We start from the raw sequence: 19,828 nt of genomic DNA on the forward strand, positions 1-19,828 counted from the left end.
ATTGTTTTACCTGTAGATGTTTAAACAACTATATTAAAATCCAGAGATGAATTAAGGTGTTCATTTAAAATAGCAAATAACATATCTTAGCACCTTACATTATTTTAAATGCATCCACTTTTGTAGAGTATCTCTTTAGTTTGACTCTGCATATTAATATTTGAATCAAAGTGAAAGCAGGAAATGGCTAAGGAATCTGAGAAATTGTGTTGTTGTGCCACCTGCCTGTCATTTGGAATGTGTGCTAGTTTACAGTCTTACTAGGCAAAGGACACTCTTTAACAAAATTTATATATTGCTTGACTGTAAAGATAAAAATAAAATAGCTACTAATGTAAGCATTAGCCATGTTTTGCTGTTTCCAGGACAAATGCAAACTGTAGGTCACAACAATCCAAAACAAGATAACATTGCATTTTCCAGTTGTAAGCAAAAGATGGTAAGATGATTTTTTTAAACAAATATTTTATTTTATTTTTATCCTATTGTCCCACCCCAGGAGCTCAGAGCTCCGACGTTTTATTCTCATAACAACCAATAAGGTAAACTAAGCTGTAATGTTACAATCCATAGTCACTCATTCTTTATTGCCTTTTCAGTGCAGTTTGCGGCTGAGTGAGGAGCTGAATGTATGCCCAAATTCTAAATCTAACATTCTAGTTGCTGCACCACACTGGGTTTGCTGAGGGCACACTTGACACCATTCTCATGTGTATCTTCAAACCTATGTACATGTGTCTCCAAAATACTTCTTTGCCAAATTATATTAGATATGCACAAGTTCCTCAAGCCCAGGATTGGGGGACTCAGTTCTGTGGCAGACCACGTATTTTGCATGCATGGAGTTTTGGATTCATACTCTGGTATCCTAGCCCAAGGGAACAGAAAACAGCATTCAAATTGCAAGTAAGCCAAACACATAATGGTAATTTATTTGTATTTTTAAAATACCTTTAATCTTAATAATCTGGATTGCTGGTATTAAAGGGGTTGGCAAATTGCCCTTCTTGAAGAGATATCTCCTACGTATACGTATCTAAATGGCAGGGCTCAAATTTGACCTATGGCACTTTTTTGACCTGTGGCACTTGGTAACTCAATGCCATCACTATATGCAAATGTCTGGATCATTTAAGACTTTATAGAACTTTTATTCTCAGTATGATGGAACTCACTGGTGAAGAATACAGTACTTTTATTATTTTTAAAAAATCTTATTTGTAAAGGGAATCTTTGTATGAGTTAATAATTATCATTTTAGAGCTCATCTGTATCTTTGTACAGGGCTGTGACACTTTACTGTTTCAATTTTTGATTTCTTTCTTTCTTTTATGCTTTGTTATGTTGCAAGACGTTTTTCTGTCCTGCCCTCTCCCCTCCTGCAACGGACCCACCAGGGAAGACGGGGTGAATGAAGATCTACAGCAGGTAGAAGGGTGGGAGACCAGCAGCTTCTCTTATTCCTTAATAGGCTACTGTAGACGTGGCACTGGGGAGGGCTGCCAAGGAAGTGGCAGATCTGGCCTCCAAGAACAACGTGGCAGCAGCTGAGGTGGCAGCAGTGGGTGATGTGCTGCCTTCTGTCACCCGAGGCAGTAATTCACCTTGCCTCATGAGTGGGCCAACCCTGAGATTAAGGCTCCAGTCCTAGCCCCACATTAATTCAGCATGTCTTACTTATGAGATGATGTTGGTTAGGGTTGTGAGGTGACAAAGATCTGTAAATGGTGATTGACACAGTAACTGTGGGCAATATCTTAAGGCAGTGAGCAGCTGAAATCTGATTTTTGCAACCCTATCCCGAATATGTTTACTCAGAAGTAATCTCCATTGATTTGATGAGGTTTATCTCCAGGTTAAGCACGTTTCGGATTGCAGCCCTAAATTGGGAAATTATTTCCCAATGTGCTTCTGGAAGAGCCTAGCCTCCCACAGACGGTGCAAGATATAATTCTAATTGCCCTTTTTCTTATTTAAGAGTCTAGCCTCCCGCAGACACTGAAAGATATAATTCTTTTTTCTTATTTAAGGCCCACATCCCCGAGTGTCTAAACTCGGTTTTTTGGGGGGAGGGAGGAGTGCACATGCGCTTCCCATCTTGCTTGAGCTTGACGCCGCGGGGTGGGGGCACCCTGAAGCCGGGCGCCTCTTGCCCGTACCAAAGATGGTTCCGGCGGCGACACGAGCGGCATCACGTGGGGCCAGAGGCGGGAAGGGCCCTGTGGGCCCGGGCGCCTCTCTTTCGCTCTGTGCAAGCCGCGATGGAGAAGTTTGCCAGCCCGGGCAAAGGCAACGGCCTGCGCTCCTCGAAGTCGGTGAAGCCGGGAGAGCTGCTGTACCGCGCGGAGCCCTTCGCTTACACCGTCAGCAAGAAGCGCCTGGGAGGCGTGTGCGAGCGCTGCCTGCGCAGGTATTGGCTGGGCTTCCCGCGCTCCGCGTCCCTCGCCGGGTCGGCCGCCCGCCCGCTCGCTCTGCCTTCTTTGGCTGGGCGGCGCTGCCGTGCTGCGAACATTTGCGCAGCGCAGGGCATGGTATTCATGCGCCGCAGCTCCCTTCCAGCACCGCCTTTCCTTTTTGCGGCTGTGGAGTCTCTTGCCCGTCAATGCAAGCAAGCAAAGGCGAATTGGCTGGAAGTGGGTGGGGCGGGAAGTGGTCCTGGCAACGCTGTGAAGTGTAGCCGCTGTCTCTGGGTGGACCAGCAGCTCCATTACTACTACTACTATACTACTACTATTTGAATTTATATACCGCCCTATACCCAGAGGTCTCAGGGCAGTTCACAGAATGAAATCAAAATATAAAAGCCAATGCTTCAATGCTTCTTAAATTAATTTTTTAATGAAACATGTACAAGACTTCTGATGTTTTAAGAACTGCACAGAAGTCTTGCTTTGGATACACTAATAAGGTCACTGGTAATTTCTTTTGAGCAATATTTTTTTAATGGTACAGTCTGATAGCAAGGCAATATTGTAATGTATACGGCTTTTGGCTGTTAAAACACCAACTTGGAATGTAAGGAAATAATTACAAAATGGGGAATCTTTAAATATTAATTCTCAAATATTTTATGATGATTTCAGAAATATGAGAGAATAGGTATTCACTATATATTGTTCCTTAGTATAGGTCATAAACAGAAGTGGTCCTGGCAAAGCTGTGAAGTGTAGCTGCTGTCTCTGGGTAGACTTAAACCTGGGGATCGATTACTACTACTATTTAAATTTATATACCGTCCTATACCCAGAGGTCTCAGGGCAGTTCATAGAATAAAATCAAAATATAAAACCACAAAATACACAAATTAAAAAAACAACAACCACCCAATAACCCCTATCCCCCCCAAAACCACCAACCACATTTTAAAAGGACACGTAGGATGTCAATCAAATCAACCAAAGGCCTGGTTAAAAAGGAACAGTATGCCGCATGCATAGACTGAGGCGGCTGCCTGGTATTGGAAACTTGCCACAGCCACTGAGACAGTAGTCATCCTCCTCATGGGGTGGGTTTGCATTTTGGCCAGATAGGCACAAATTTAAGACCAATCTGTGCGCCCTGCAAGTTGGACTCCAGCTCTCATCAGCTCCGGAACAGCCAGTGGTCAGGGGTTATGGGAACTGTAGCCCAAGGATATGAAAGGCCAAAGGGTAACCACCCTTGTTTTTAAGATGTGATGATGAAACAATGGGCCTCTCCTTACAAGATTATTCAGCACTTGCTGGCTTGTGGCAGGATGCTGGAAGTGACTCAAGTGATGAAGAGTGTGAGGTGATATGAAAGTGCTCTTGTGTGGTGTTAGATGTGTGATGGCATGTTTATACATGCAAGCTATGACTTGATACATGCAAGTGTTTCATCCTATGATTTTTGAAGAGGTGATTTCATAGCTGCTCCAAAGCTTGCCCTCTGCTTCCCTCTCCGTTCCTTTTGAGTCATACTGCATAGCGAGCTTGCAGGTAGGGACCATCTGTGATCCCTTAATAGCTGTACAGTGCTTAGAAGAAGTTAGGCACTTCATAGATGTTTAATAATAATGTCTTTCACACCTGTTGGGAATGGTGGAATGAAAGGGCAGTGCAGATTCTGAGGGGAAAAGCTCACCCTCACATATGCAAGTTGTGGAGGTAGATGCCACAAGATTGTTCATTAGCTAAAATTTCAATTGGAGGACCACCAAAAGGGCCATGCTAGTTTATCTCAGCATTGTCACTGACTAGCACTGACTGGTCTTTCCCAATGACATTTGGCAGGCGTCTCCTATTTGTTTTGTAGCCAAATGTGTAACCACAAGTTGTTCATAATTTGAAAAGCATTTTTCTTGGTCACTCAAATCTCTGGTCATCTTTCCGCCATTCAAAAAGTTTCACTGGTGATTCTCCCGCTGCCCTCATTTCTCCTCATTGGCATTATTCTCTTCTCTTCCTGTTGCTATTTCCCTGCTGTTTACTGTGTCTTTCTTGCTGTAATAAGCTAAATGGTCTCAAATTTTTAGTTCAGACTCAAATTTATTTACCTTTTCCACAGTTGTTCCAGATGACGGACCATTAGAATTTAAGAAGGCGCCAGATATTGAATTAGACTGATGTATCCATAAGTTTTATTATTTTGGCTATAAGATTATTCACTAGGATTTTGTAGACTTGGAATAGCATCATTAGACATAAACTTTTGTGGCTTTGCATTTTTGTTTCTTATAACAAATCTCCAATAGGTGGCAGTACATGAACACAAAAGGTCTATTTGTTAACACATAAAAAAAGACTGAAGCCTCTAGTTTTTTAACTGCATGAATAGTCACACTGAATGCTATGTTCTGACCATGATTAGTTGGTCTGCAAGGGCAGGGGAAGACTAAGATTGGGCATAAAGCTCTCTGTCACCACATTGAAAGGGATGGGCACTCATACTTAACCATTTGCTCATAGCCACCTAGTGATTGTGGTGAAATGATTTCCTTTCAAATATTGCATGATTCAGTATCACAAAAGGGTAAAATGTTTGTTTCTAGAGCTACTCTTAACTATTGAGTGGTGATCGGCTTTCTTTAAAAAAAGTTTAAAATCTAACAAGTGATATGTAAGACAATGTAACAATGTTGCTTTTTGCATAGGAAATGTTTTCAGAATAAAGGTGAGTTTCACAGCCTAAAAGACATAAACTGAGCTTGCCATTTTCTCATGTAAAACAAAAAAGTGGAATCTCTATACTCGATAAATATTAATATGTGCCAAAGGAAAATCCTCAACACATAAGGAGGTGGGGGACAAGAGGAAATGGCAGTAACATAGCAAATTAGCACACAGTGCTTCATTTATTTTTCTTTAAGGGCAAATTTTTATTTTTTCAAATTCATAATGAAAATAAGTGCTGCGAGGGAAAAATAGATATTAAAATATGGATAATAGCTAATGTTGCAAATTAGTTTCCATTTATTGTTCTGAAGGTAAAAGGGGGGTATTTTATGTAAGATCACTGGAAGTTTTGCATTATATTACATAATTGTAACTGTACATATATAAAAATGATATATATATATATATATATAAATGTGGCCTAGAAAAAAAATATTCTACTTATTTTGAATATTTATCTCTAAGGTTTAACTTATTATGTTACACATCTTGCATGGAAAACCTGTCTCAGCTTTAAGGAAGTTTGCTTAAAGGACAAAATAATTATGGAAGTTCCACATTTGTTTCCATCTTCAGATCTTTTCAGGGGATTTTCAAACTCACTTGTGGTATGATTTGAATTTGTACTATTTAAATAAAAATGTTAATACTGTAATTCCAATGTAGGTTCACATGAAGTAGCATCCCCGGCTAATGTTTGGAACGTTTCTGAGAATTGTGTCAGATTTTGGAGCAGACTGGAAGCCAAAATGCCATCCATTTCCTGTCTCTTTGCTGCTTTGCTGCTTAATCTGAAGTAGACCTTTTGCATCTCCCCTCCACCTCATCCCCCAGAGTTGTATGAACTCTCAATGCAGTCAGCTTTCCCAGTGAGTTAGATACGAATGTTATTTATTTATTTCGACTATGGCAGACCAACATGGCTACCTACCTGTATCTAGAAGCATAGGGAAAGTAATACATGAGTCCCTTTGTGTGCTAACTTAATCTAGTCTGATTGTAGAAGAGACCAAGGATTGTGCTAGGAAGAAAGGGTAGTTTTCAGGTGCAGATTATATTAGGTATATATTTCCTGGACACATAAAATGTAAGGTAAATCAAGGAATCAAATGCAATAAATTTATATAACAAACATTCTGAGTTGGGATATCAGGAGTAGATAAATAGCACTATTTGTTTAGATGGAAGCTTAAGCACCTATCTTTTAGTTTTGTGGCACGTTGTAATAGTAAGGAGCAGACTTTTTGTAATGTCCGGAGTCTAACATTACCTGATTTCACATTTGCTTCTGTTGTGAATTTTCATTTATCTTCACAGTTGGGGAGTCTTTTCATTATAGTTTTGATGTATTTATTTTTATCCTTAAATATATTTTCCATGGCTTAAACACCTCCTGTTTCAGTAACGGTCCTTTAGCAATTTCAATGCTAACAATGGCCTTTTGAAAACATGTGTTCCTATTTATAATCTCTCTTCCTCTTATCGTTCTGACCCATGCCTCTCCTGCTGTCAATTAATTTTGTTCTTGTTTGTATCACACACCCAGTTGTATCATGTCCTTGCTTTCAAAGTCCTACATTATTCAGAGTCTCTTTACATCTTGGATAGGATATCTTTATGCTTTGTTTTGATTTATAATCTGCCTGGAGTATAAATATTCTTCACAACAGTTTTCTGAAAATTGGTGTATATTACAATTTGGGATATGCCTGAATGAAGAGGATTTGCTTATAGACCCAAGTATGACAGCTTGTTGTAGTTTAGATTCCATAGCTAATAAGGATAGGTTTGAGTCACTTTTGTAGTTATAAATACACAAAAACAGCCAGAGCGTGTTATATCTCAGACTGATAGATAGCCGAAAGCTCGCTGTAATAGCTCCATTCTATATTACAGAACAAGGCTATCTCTAGCTTCCAAGATTGGTTCTTTTATATGTTGTGAGCCTTGGATCAATACAGCCAGTTATAGTAAAGTGTAATTTCCTCCCTGTGCATAGCATGATGGAATATTTTTTTCCATTAAAGTCAACAAGTAGTGGTTTCTCTTTACTCCTTAATCTCTACTATATGTATAATCAGTTCTGGCAGAGCTATACTTCAGTTTATATAGAGTGTAAAATCTCCTACCATAAGTAGGCTAAGCTTTTAACAGTCCTTTAAGAGAAGTTATAAGGATATGGGAAATCGGTTCTTGATTGAAAGTCAACAGGGGATATGATGGTATTGCATAAGATGTGGTTTGCTCCCATTTCCTGCTATAAGCAGAGGTGGCTGTTATTCTAATGCAGGTGAGGGGAATCACTGGATGCAACTCCTTTGCTAGGAGGTTCCAATAAATTTGGTTGGACTTTTGAATAATTGTTTTCAGAATCAGTCTTGTGTCTCCTTGCAGTACTCAGACCTTTCTGACCTAGGTTTGTTATGGAGCTGTTCCCTTGATTGGAAGTGGGGGTGGCTGACAGTTGCCTTGCCTTGGGTAAGTGGATCCCTTTTGCAGTGGCTAAAGCCTCATCCTTTGCATGGTTCTGCAGTCTAGGTCATCTGTGTATAGTACATATTGGTCTGTAACTGGTATTCCCTCCACAAGACTTGCGTCATAAAACCCTGGTGGCCCATTCTTCCTTGCAATGTAAAAGGTAAAGGGACCCCTGACCATTAGGTCCAGTCATGACCGACTCTGGGGTTGCGGCACTCATCTCGCTTTATTGGCTGAGGGAGCCAGCGTACAGCTTGGTCATGTGGCCAGCATGACTAAGCCGCTTCTGGCGAACCAGAGCAGCGCACGGAAACGCCGTTTACCTTCCCACCAGAGCGATACCTATTTATCTACTTGCACTTTGACGTGCTTTCGAACTGAACTGCTAGGTTGGCAGGAGCAGGGACCGAGCAACGGGAGCTCACCCCATCGCAGGGATTCGAACCGCCGACCTTCTGATCGGCAAGTCTTGGCTCTGTGGTTTAACCCACAGCGCCACCCACGTCCCTTTCCTTGCAATGTACTCCTGGATAAAAACCTTGCCAGCCTCTCTTCCTCTGAAACGTCTTCTCTCCAGCTTCTTTGACCCACATTAGCATTCTGCACTCAAGCATACCTTACAAACACAGGCCTGGAACTGTAAAGAGGAAATGTGAGTGGATACCAGAGGAATGGTTTGAGGGAAATCCCTCCTATTCTTTCTCTGATACAAATCACTCTCTCCTGAAGGCACTTTGCAAAGGAAGAAGGGGCAGTTGGGGATTCATTACATCCAGCTTGGTGGCGCATTCGAAGATGGCCGACAATAACATCTCTCTGACCCACACGAGGTAATTAAGAGGCTGCTATGGGAAGTATGATGAAGAAGAAGAGTTTGGATTTGATATCCCGCTTTATCACTACCCGAAGGAGTCTCAAAGCAGCTCACATTCTCCTTTCCCTTCCTCCCCCACAACAAACACTCTGTGAGGTGAGTGGGGCTGAGAGACTTCAGAGAAGTGTGACTAGCCCAAGGTCACCCAGCAGCTGCATGTGGAGGAGCGGAGACTCAAACCCGGTTCCCCGGATTGCAAGACTACCGCTCTTAACCACTACACCACACTGGCTCTCAATATGCAGCCTTCCCGGCCCCCCCCAAGGAGATGGGGGGGACTGCCTTGCCAGCGGTGTCCATAATTCACCCCCGGATTCGAAAGAAGGGGGTGCGGACACTTGGCACAAGCCCCCGGGTGAAGTCGGCACTTCCTGACGCTGTCTCCAATCAGTGCACGGGTTCGCTTTAGCTCGAAATAGATAATTGGAAATATATAATTGGAAAGAAGCTAAAGCACATACATCAAGCGAAGATTGGGAATAAAGACTGCTGATTAATGGATCTCTGTGAGCGGAGTGACGGGCGGGACAAATAAATCAAGTGATGAATCACCATTAAGAGATTGGTATGTTTGGAGTGAAACGGAAAGGAGGTGGAGGAAAAAACTTTTCTTTTTTTTTTTTGCCTTATGTGAGTATTAATAACCCTCCACCCCAGAGAGAAGAATCGTTGCAATTTATTAATCACAAGCAGGAATTCAAGAACTGTGTGGAGTGAATTATTGAGCAAAGAGAGGATTGGTAAACATCGGAGAACGGAGGAAAGTTTTATGACGCAGTTTTAAATGGCGTCTCGCCAAGACAGGCTTGCCTAAGAAGGACGGGGGGAGGAGGACCAGGGTCATTGGAATGTGAATGGTGATTGGAATGTGATCTAAACCTGGCAGAGCCCTCTGAGATATGCTTGGCAAGCCTGGGAAAATCAACGGACAGACTGAGGGAAAGTTCTTTACGGAGGTGTGGAAATGGCGTCTGTTCTTATGTGATATGATATGATTTTTGGAGAGTGTAAAACCCACACAGAGGATGTTTGTTTCAACCTGCTTGTGAAGATTATCAGAGATCGCAAAGAAAGGAATTATGGTAACAACAAGAAGATGAGGAAAGTAACAAAGAGACTATCTGGACAGAACTGGATAGAACTGTCTAATTAAAGCAGCAATATAAGTGATGCTTGGACCCCTGTTTGGAGCTTGAAGTATGGGCACCCCCAACAAAAATTTAAAAATTTGGCTGTATAATTTGGAACTAATGTGATTTGATTGGCCTGTTAATAAAAATATATATATGAAAAAAAAGAGTCTTTGTTCCCTTGATGGAAATAGGGAATTTATTTTACTACAATATTTGAATGATGCCTTTCATGAGGAAAATTTCCTGTTCCCTGACGGTCTGTTTGGAGGTGTTTTCAGAAGAGGCTTTGAGTCTTATCTGTTATGACAGGGCACTCCAACTTTTCATACTAAGTGGCCACAAGAGTACATTGACACGGAACCCATGAGCTGCACAATACCTTGGGGTGGGCAGGGGATGGGGGGGAGGCAAAACCAAAAGTGGACACTTCTCCAGCCCTGTGCTGCCTTTGCAAAGCTGGTTAAGCAAGGCTCATGGCTTTGGGAAGGAGGCGCAAAGCTCTGGCAGGGTCCTAGAGCCCTTTTACCTCCTCCCCAAAGCTGGGAAAGCACTAGCTAGACTTTGGGAAGGAGCCTCTGTACCTGAGCTACATCTACCACATCAGAGGTGGGAAACTTTTTTCGGCCTGAGAGCTTCATCTCCTCCTGAGCAATCTTCCAGGGGCAGAGACAGAGGCAATAATGGGTGGGGCAACAAATGTAAATTTTACTTTTGTACAGTACTCTCTCAGTTCTCTATCTTCCATCCTGGATAACAAGAGGAGTCGTCAAAGTTCAAGGACACGTTCTAGCAGGGCAAAAACACTCCAGGAATGTGAGACAGGGCTGGTAAGTGTGTGGCTTGGGGAAGAGTGCCAAGGGTCAGATAGAGTGATCTGAAGGGAGGCATTCAGCTCCTGGGCTTGCAGTTCATGCCGCCCTTGCACTGTATCCATTGCATGTAGATCTGAAATACTGGAGGGTGATCATATGAATTAACGCATCTCTCTACAACAAAGAACTCATTTTTTCAAAAGACAAACCCTGTGTACATAGAAAGGTGGCATGCTGAGGTTAGTGCTCTTCTTCCCGACATCCAGTTTCTTGTCTCCTACCTACCTAAGGTGAAAGTAAGGTTGATTTGGAGAAGAAACAGCACTACCTCATTCATTGCAGCAGCTGTTATGGAAAACATTGCCCCATGAGGTTCATTCAGATCAGCATTAGAATTTTTATTTTTATCTTTTCCAGCCAGCTTTTCATTTGTCATGCTGATCTGGTTTTAATGGGAAACTATGTTTTATCTGATGTGCTTGACCTTGTCAAGTTTGTTTGATAATGCTGATCTGCTTTTAAGATGTTATGGATATATGTTGTTTTTGTTATTGTATTGTTGATATTTTTATCTGTTAATTTTAATTGGTGTAATACACGTGTGTTAGAAAGGCAGGCTATCAGTTCTTCTGTACCTAAATAAACAAATGGTCAATTATTTTGATTTGAAATGTTTGATCTGTAGAGTGGCACAGTTTAATGGAAAATTAATTAGACACAGTATTATTGCAGGTCTAAGTAAAATGTTTGAAAAGACTGTATTTTATAAACTCTAAGTTGGGGTGGCCAATGAGGTGCCCTCCAGATGTTGCTGGACTACAACTCCCATCAGCTAGTGGTCAGGAACTGTAGTCTAAAACATCTGACGGTCACCATGTTAGCTACCCCTGCTAAATTTCAATGTGCGTTTACACAATTCCGCATGTTGGGCGAAACAGTGGTCCTGAAAGCAGACTGGCTGTTTCTTTAAATTAAAATACCTATTTCCCAGCTGCAACAGGTATTGCTGCTAAAATGGGAGAATATCCAAAGAACCAGAACTAGCATTTTGTCCGTGACAAAAAGACAGTCAATTCAGTTGTTTGTCAAAGATAATTTTTATGGTAGAAATCAAGACCTCAGTCAAGCTTAGTGCTGGTGTTTTGCCTGATCCCCTTAGTATTCCACCTGGAATTGCCAGGTAAGCATTTGGGAGGGAGACGACACAGATAATACAGGAGAAGGTCAGAGCCAGACTGGCTCACTCCTGAAGGACAAATTAAGCTCACAGTGAAGGAATGGTGCCTGGCAGATTGTCAAATGTTTGATGATGTAGCTTTTTGGCTAATAGCTGTCCATTCAAACAGTTTGGATATTGCAAGTAGATGGCTTGCGAGCTCCCATGAAAGGTTTTATTTCCTTGGCAGTCATTTTGATTGAATTACCCTAAGTATTTGCTGTGGATAATCCCTTGTTTTATGTCTTGATAAGCCAATGCTGCTTAAATTAAATTTTTAATGAAACATGTAGAAGATTGCTGATGTTTTAAGAACTGCACAGAAGTCTCCTTGCTTTGGATACACTAATAAGTTCACTGGTAATTTCTTTTGAGCAATATTTTTTAATGGTACAATTTGCTAGCAAGGCAATATTGTAACGTATACAGCTTTTGGCTGTTAAAATACCAACTTGGAATGTAAAGAAATAATTTTAAAATGGGAAATCTTTAAATATTAATTCTCAAATATTTTATGATGATTTCAGAAATATGAGAGAATAGTTATTCACTATATACTGTTCCTTAGTATAGGCAATAAACAATGATGTTAAATTACAGGAAGGTAGATTTCATTTACAATATTATCCTTAGTGGTAAGAGCTGTTCAGCAGTGGACAGCTACTAGGGAATGCTACAAACCTCTTTTATTAGATGTGGGAAGATGAAATGAAGAGGCGTTGGCTGAAGATGTTTAACTCTATGGGGAGTAAACGAAATCAGGTCTACCTGATATATTGTCAGCTAGTAAATGCTGGTCAACTTGTACTCAGTTTTGAAGTTTTCTAATTGTATAAGCAATTATTTCTTCTATCTAAACGTGGGGTGAATCTGGAGCTTACTTAATGCTGAAATCATTATTAATTATAAAAAAATGCCCGTGAACCTTTTGGGAGAGGTTGAAATGCTGTCACTTCAGATTAATTATAGCGTCACAGGAGTTAGTAAGTGTCCCTGTTAATGTAATGTTTTTGCAGATCTGTATAAAATTTGCTTCCCAATGTTTTGTCAAATTTTTGCCTGCAAGGGCCATATGTGTTAGCATATGTGTGTGGGGGGGCATAGTCAATGGATGTAGCTTGAGCTGGTGGGAAGCATGCTACTCTCTCTCTCTCTCTCTCTCTCTCACACACACAGACACACAAACACACACACACAGTGTGTGTACAGGCTTGTGGCCTCCAAATATTGTTGCCCCTGTAAGCAACCCAGCCAGGGTTGATGGCAGTTGCCGTTCCATGACACCTGGAGGGCCACATGTTCCTCAACCTTGATCTAGTGCATCTGAGAAACAGAACCCAGAAAACAGGACTGTGACAGTACGTGGTGACTTAGTTCTTCAGTGCTCTGATAGTGTGTGGAGAAAGTTAAGGAGGCTGTCACCTGGAAGGAAGTTGAAAGAGGTTCAAACATGCTTCTTATTCCACCCACTAGGATCACCCAAGGACATTCTAATCAACACCATAGTGATGTTCCAGACTGCACGCTCTCATTAAAGGTAAAGGTACCCCTGCCCGTACGGGCCAGTCTTGACAGACTCTAGGGTTGTGCGCCCATCTCACTCAAGAGGCCGGGGGCCAGCGCTGTCCGGAGACACTTCCGGGTCACGTGGCCAGCGTGACAACGCTGCTCTGGCGAGCCAGAGCCGCACACGGAGACGCTGTTTACCTTCCCGCTAGTAAGCGGTCCCTATTTATCTACTTGCACCCGGGAGTGCTTTCGAACTGCTAGGTTGGCAGGCGCTGGGACCGAACAACGGGAGCGTACCCCGCCGCGGGGATTCGAACTGCCGACCTTTCGATCGGCAAGCCCTAGGCACTGAGGCTTTTACCCACAGCGCCACCCGCGTCCCATGCACGCTCTCATTATCTCCTACATAAGTGGATGGTTGCCATCCATTCCTATGAGGACTAGTAAGGAGATGAACTTGGGGACACTATTATTTGCAGGAGCAGAGTGTACACAAAACTGTATTGGGTGCAACTATCTTATGCAATTGATCTGTGCTTCTCAGCAAAGTTGGCTGGCTCAACAATATTTCAACAGACATATCCAGGTTCTTCTCTAGTGTCCTTATTCCCTTAGTAAGTTATTTTTGTTAGATTAAGGGCTTCAAGGCTTGCCCATGTGGAACAACTCTCCTGCAGGCTAATTAATTATTTCCCTTCTCGTTTTTTTATTTTTTGCCTTCCTTCACATATAAATGAATAATTATCATATCTGCCTGTACACACTCTTTATTGCTCATGTAAATATGGGTGCTGATAGTAGGTTTATTTAATATTCAGCCATGCATGTATGCATTTAGTTTTTAATTGTAAAAATAACTGGTAGTATGTTTTCATTAGAGAGCGTAGACATTCATTCTTAATTGCAATAGTAAGCATTTTCCATAGTCATAAGTAAATTACAATTTAGTATCGGTTTTTTAAATTGGGATTTTTTCAGGCATTTTAAGCACTGGTCTATTTTCTGTTCCAAATGTGCAGAAGCTTAAAAAATAATAATACAGAATCGCTTGTGCTGAGTATGTCCCTGTGTCCCTTTTGCTATAAATTCTTTGAGGCATGAAATAGCCTGCCAGTTGTCCGTTGCATTCGCACTTCGATAAATGGATATCAATTTATTGTAGCCACAAATTGTAATTAATGCATGATATCATTTCTCAGAATATTTGCTTCTAAGACAGTTTGATTTAATATGTTCAGTAATATGCTAGACTAAATTCCTCCCCCTCTCTTTTCAGTGGGGGTATGAATTATTTTCTTGCACCTTCTTTTATGGCAATTGATATGGAAACTTGCCTTGACTGCAGCCACATCAGACTAGGGGCCAAGGCTTATTATAGTCACTGTAGAGCCAGGGTGGACTCCTGGTATCAGTTTAGTTGGAGTCTGTCTTCAGTGATCTTATGATGGGTAGTCAGAAGACACATGTTTAGCATTTAACAAAAGAATAAAGGCAATAGCAAACTGCTATGCTATATAGGCCTCTGGGACTCTGGAAAGATTTCAGCAGGTGCAACTTCTCCTGCTTTGTTTTATCTGAACTTTTATGCTTGAGTCTTGGGGGGTCAGTGGTACAGCATTTTCCCTATATTGTACCCTACATTTAGCAAGCAAGGAGTTGCAAATTTGAATACTCCTCTATGGAAAGATATCCTTACCCCTACAAAGAGAAAATGAACCTAATGTATTTCAGGGGGAAAGATTCAGCTTGGTCTCTCACTAATAATGTTATTTTTGTGTCCATCTGTGTAGCGAGTTGTTTTCATCAGGGAGCTTTTAAATATACAACCCTATACGCCCTTGTTAATAATAGAGTGTGCCTATGGGGATATTCAGAGTGCTTTCCCCCTAACCACTGAGCAACTGCAGCCTCCGCTTTTTTCCAGCCACTTAGAATTAAGAAGCTGGACTTGCACAGTAATGGCATATTTTCTGCACAGATGAAAGTCCCACAACCTCTCACTTCAGATATTATTAGGAGGAGAGATGAGAGAGCCCGCTGTGAACCATCTAGCCTGGTGAGAAAAACCCATCTCTTCTGTACTGCATTTCAATCATGCCGTAGCTCATTGGGCTTCAGTAAGACCGGAACAAGTAGGGTGGGATACCTTTAATTTTTTTTACCCATTAACGTTTATGTTGTGCTCTGTGTCTGTGATATATTAAGTAATATTCAATTTATCATTTGTTTCCTGAATTGCTATTGATTATATATTAGATTCATATGCTTTGAAGCAAACTGTTTTTCAGATGTTATGCATTTTGATAGTTTATTGATGATGTCAGTGTCTTTTGGTCACAGTTCACTGTGGGAAAGTGGCACATAAATAAACTAGACTTAAATTTTAACAAACATTTCACCACCCTCCCCATCCACTCCTCATTTTCCTCTGGCAACTCTTCACAAAAAGTGCCATTTTTCTTTCCATAACTCTCTTTCCATTCTTGTTATAGGCAAGCTGCTTTTGCTTATTCCCCCACCCCACCCCTGTCTCATCCTAAATAATTGGTGTCAACCAGAGCTCAGCCTAATACCAGGGTTGAGACCTGGAACATGGGAAGAAAACTACCTCTGAGCATGCACTTAGTACCATTTCCTTTCCACTAAACCTGCAATCTTGTGTCTCCTCACCTACTCCTCACATAGAAACATGCCTAGCTCTGCACTTTCAGTATAAGCATATATTGAACCTCTCCTAGTCCACTTCTGGTTGTCCAACTCTTTTGTTACTGCAACCCGAAAAGAAGTCTTAAAGCACCGCCACCATAACAATGCAATGAAAGAAGACATTTTTAAAAATGATATTTTAATTAGCACATAGATACATAGATGCAACAATTTATGTGAAAATCAGAATGTTTGGTGTCAGAGTAACGATGTATGTATCAAAAATATGAAGCTATGCAAACCAACTTGCTTAGCATGCCTGTATTAGGCTTTAGTTACCATTGGCATTTATAGTTCAACTCTCAAAAAAGTAGTTGCTTCCTGAAAATCATCTTCAAAGAGTCAGGTTTCTCCGGTTTGTTGTTATAAACACGGAATTTTATATTTCATTTGATAAAGTATTTAAAAATACGTATCTATGTGTATCTATGTCTATTGGTCAGGGGTCCCTTTACCTTTACCTTTTATCTATGTCTTATTACTGTGGGCCTGTTGAAAAGTAGTTGTTCTGTAGCTGAAAAATTGCCACTGAAAATACATCATTGTTTTGTGTTACGAGGCCAATATAATGCAAGGTTGAAAATGGGTGTTGGAAATCAATTTGCAATTTGATGAGCTTTGACTACAAAACCCTGTACACTGATTACTTCTGATCTCAGTGTTTTGGGCAAGCATTCACATAAAATGTGACATAAACATTATGGGAAAAACATTAATTTGTATTCACTTTGTTGTAAAGAAAAGGCTGTTTTGCATAATTGTCTGATTGACAGTTCAGTCACATATAGAACTTTGAACTGTTAGCTTACAAACATGCTAGATGTAAATAAATTGTGGTTTATTAGCTTTGTGCTGCCTACACTTGTGATGTTATTTAAGGTAGCATTTAGTAAGCATTGGAAATTGCTCAGGAAAATTCCATTACCTGAGTTAGCAGTGGATGCTTTCAATTTTGTTTGTTTGGTGCTTTAAATGATGAAAATTTATATTAAAAATTATATTAATTTATATTAAAAATACTCTCTAGAAATTCCTGTAAAGTGGCACTGGCTACCAAATTGATTCTGGGCTTAAGACCAGGTGTTGATTATTATCTTGAACCCTATCTGGTCCTATACACATAGGAATATATTAACTTCTTTCTAGAATAAATCCAAGCATTCTCCTCCTACCTTCATTAATTGATAAACTCCTGGTACCTTTTCTCCTTCACTATAGCAAGTGGGGTGTGGTCTGACAGTGCTGCTTTTAGGAGCCACACTATAGGCAACTCCCCATTTAGGCAGCGGTTACTTTCTGGCTCCCTGCGTACAGAAGTGAAATGCGTGTAAATGGCGAGCACCCTGCTGCTCCTTCAGTTTGCAAGGAGACCTTCCCTGGAGTCCAAAGGAGATGTCCTCTTCAGGCTCCTCATGAGCTGGAGGTGCAGCAGGGCTTTGTTGAGGCTCTCCAGGTATCTTCCCCCACTTCCAGGTTTCTGGCACGCAGTGCATATGTGCAGTCATGGATGACTTGAACATGTGTAAGTGGAGGGGATGCCTGTATAACAGTATATAAGGGGGAGCTGGATCACTGGTGAATAGGATTATTTATTTATTTATTTATTTATACCCCGCCCATCTGGCTGGGCTTCCCCAGCCACTCTGGGCGGCTTCCAACCAAATATTAAAATACAGTACTACATCAAACATTAAAAGCTTCCCTAAACAGGGCTGCCTTCAGATGTCTTCTAAAAGCTTGGTAGTTGTTGTTCTCTTTGAAATCTGGTGGGAGGGCGTTCCACAGGGCGGGTGCCACTACCGAGAAGGCCCTCTGCCTGGTTCCCTGGAATTTGGCTTCTCGCAGTGAGGGAACCGCCAGAAGGCCCTCGGCGCTGGACCTCAGTCTCTGGGTAGAAGGATGGGGGTGGAGACGCTCCTTCAGATATACTGGACCAAGGCCATTTAGGGCTTTAAAGGCCTAGCTGACATTTGCCCCTTTCCCCTGCCCATTAAAAAGAAGTGATCAAGTGTAGATACTGATTCACATCATCGTGGCCTTTGGATCTTACAGCTGAATGGCTTGACTTTTATAAACTGTTCGCTAAGAGTAATACAAAGATTCTTGGTTAACATTATAGTGGGTGATGTAATTCACTTCATTTGCTCTTCAGTTCTAATGTTGAGTGGAATTTGGAAGTGGCCATAGCCATAGATCATAATTTTTATTTGTCTTCAGCTGACATTTAAAATATATTTCTCCATTAAATATCTAGTTTACAATGTCTAGGACTAACGTGCAACATAGCTTGCTGTCTACACAGCCATAACATTTCTTCTCAAAGTGAACATGTACAGAATTTATTAATCTTATCAAAAAGCCTGAGAAGTGTATAACATGGAGTTATTTTGTAATAATATGCTAGATAATAATATTCAATAGACAGTATTTTCAGTTTTTAAAAATATGCAACTTTGTGTTCAGTGTAAGATAAATCTAAAATTTGGCCAGTAAAGGAATGAAATAAATAACTGGAGGTTTGAATAACCCAGGAGACATCGCCGTTTAGAAGCTGAGCGTCTAGAAGGGAGACCATCAGACCATATAGGCATACTTGCAAAGAGGACCAGGAATGTTTTATTTTCATGCATGTTCACCCCACATTTGCATTCAGATAACACATGTACTATCTACATATGAATTCTGATATCCCCTTCCTCTTTGCTTCTTCATCCCCTTCCAGGTGGGTTGCTCACTCCCCTCCCTGCCTGAAGCACTGTTAATGAGTTTACCCACTCCCATTTTTTGTGCTTTGTGTGCTGTCCCTCACATATACACACCATTGTCTCTTTTTTAATGGAAAAGCAGCTCAGGGGAAAAGCGAGATGTGGTGACACAAGTCCCCAATCATTCAGCAATGTGCATAGCCACTTCTGTTGGAAACTTCACAGAACTTGTTTGTTTCTAAGAAGCACATATGTCTGGTAAAAAATGAGGATGTAATTCTGCAGCAGCTTGAGCACTCTTTGTACATCTGTGCTCAGTTGTAAATGCTCTGAGTTTTTGAAAGGAGGACCAGTTAGAAATATAATAACTAAAACATGTCCATCATTCTCAGCAGTAAAGGCAAATCAGAAATTGTAATTGGCTCTTAAAAGGGCACCCATTGCTATATTTTAAAGGCAGATGCACTTTAAGACTGCAGTTTGATGTCTTGCAAGCAAGCAAGCAAGCAAACAAATTACTATTTGAATAACAGAATAAAGGGTCAGTTAAAAAATTCAGAATGTATATTTGTGATTGGGGGTGTTGATTCAGGAATCTGTTATAACAGAATTTGCAGAGACAAAGATAATTAAATTTCCACAGAGGTCATCCTGGAGCTGTATTATCTAACTGGCCAGTTGTCAAATATATGACTTAGGTTTCTGTTATGCTCTGTTGAACTAGCACCTTTCACTTATTGATTGCTGATGACATGATTCATTTGACAGCGGTTTCTATGCACTTTTCTAGTGCTTGTTGAATCTGTCCAAGTCTTTAATTTTCAAGGTGATATTAAGTTCATAATAAATTCTCAATATAACAACTGTGGAATTTGTTTTGCAAAGCAATGTATTTCTTTGGTTTGTAAAATATTGCTCATGCAGGCTATTTTTAGTGATATTTGTTCCCTTTTAAATCAGAAAAAAAATATATTTTCTGAAGCGGTACAGTCATACCTTGGTTCTCGAACGGAATCTGTTCTGGAAGTCCATTTGACTTCTGAAAACGTTCAAAAACCACGGTGCGGCTTCCAATTGGCTGCAGCAGCTTCCTGCCAGCCAGCATGCCCCATGGTCAGGAGACTATGGGGAATGTCACCCAGCAGCATCTGAATGGCTACATGTTCCTCATTCCTGCTTTCGAGAGCTGGTGTGGTGTAGTGGTTAAGAGCAGTAGACTCGTGATCTGGTGAATCGGGTTCGCATCTCCGCTCCTCCACA

At 41.0% G+C, this 19,828-nt stretch overlaps 1 protein-coding gene across 2 annotated transcripts in view; it reads left to right on the forward strand.

Annotated features, from left to right (window-relative positions):
• The first annotated feature begins 2,167 nt into the window (after positions 1-2,167).
• SMYD3 (SET and MYND domain containing 3) overlaps positions 2,168-19,828 on the forward strand; it is a 333,084-nt gene continuing 315,423 nt past the window's right edge. The window contains exon 1 of one of the 2 annotated variants that reach the window (XM_083432247.1): positions 2,168-2,410. In XM_083432247.1, coding sequence (XP_083288373.1) covers positions 2,262-2,410 — 149 coding nt within the window. In that variant the 5' untranslated portion in view covers positions 2,168-2,261. The remainder of the gene's footprint in view (positions 2,411-19,828) is intronic. The other variant, XM_083432246.1, reaches the window with a different exon arrangement.

This window comes from Podarcis tiliguerta, assembly GCF_965153285.1.
Source record: "Podarcis tiliguerta genome assembly, chromosome: 3".
Lineage (NCBI taxonomy): Eukaryota > Metazoa > Chordata > Lepidosauria > Squamata > Lacertidae > Podarcis > Podarcis tiliguerta.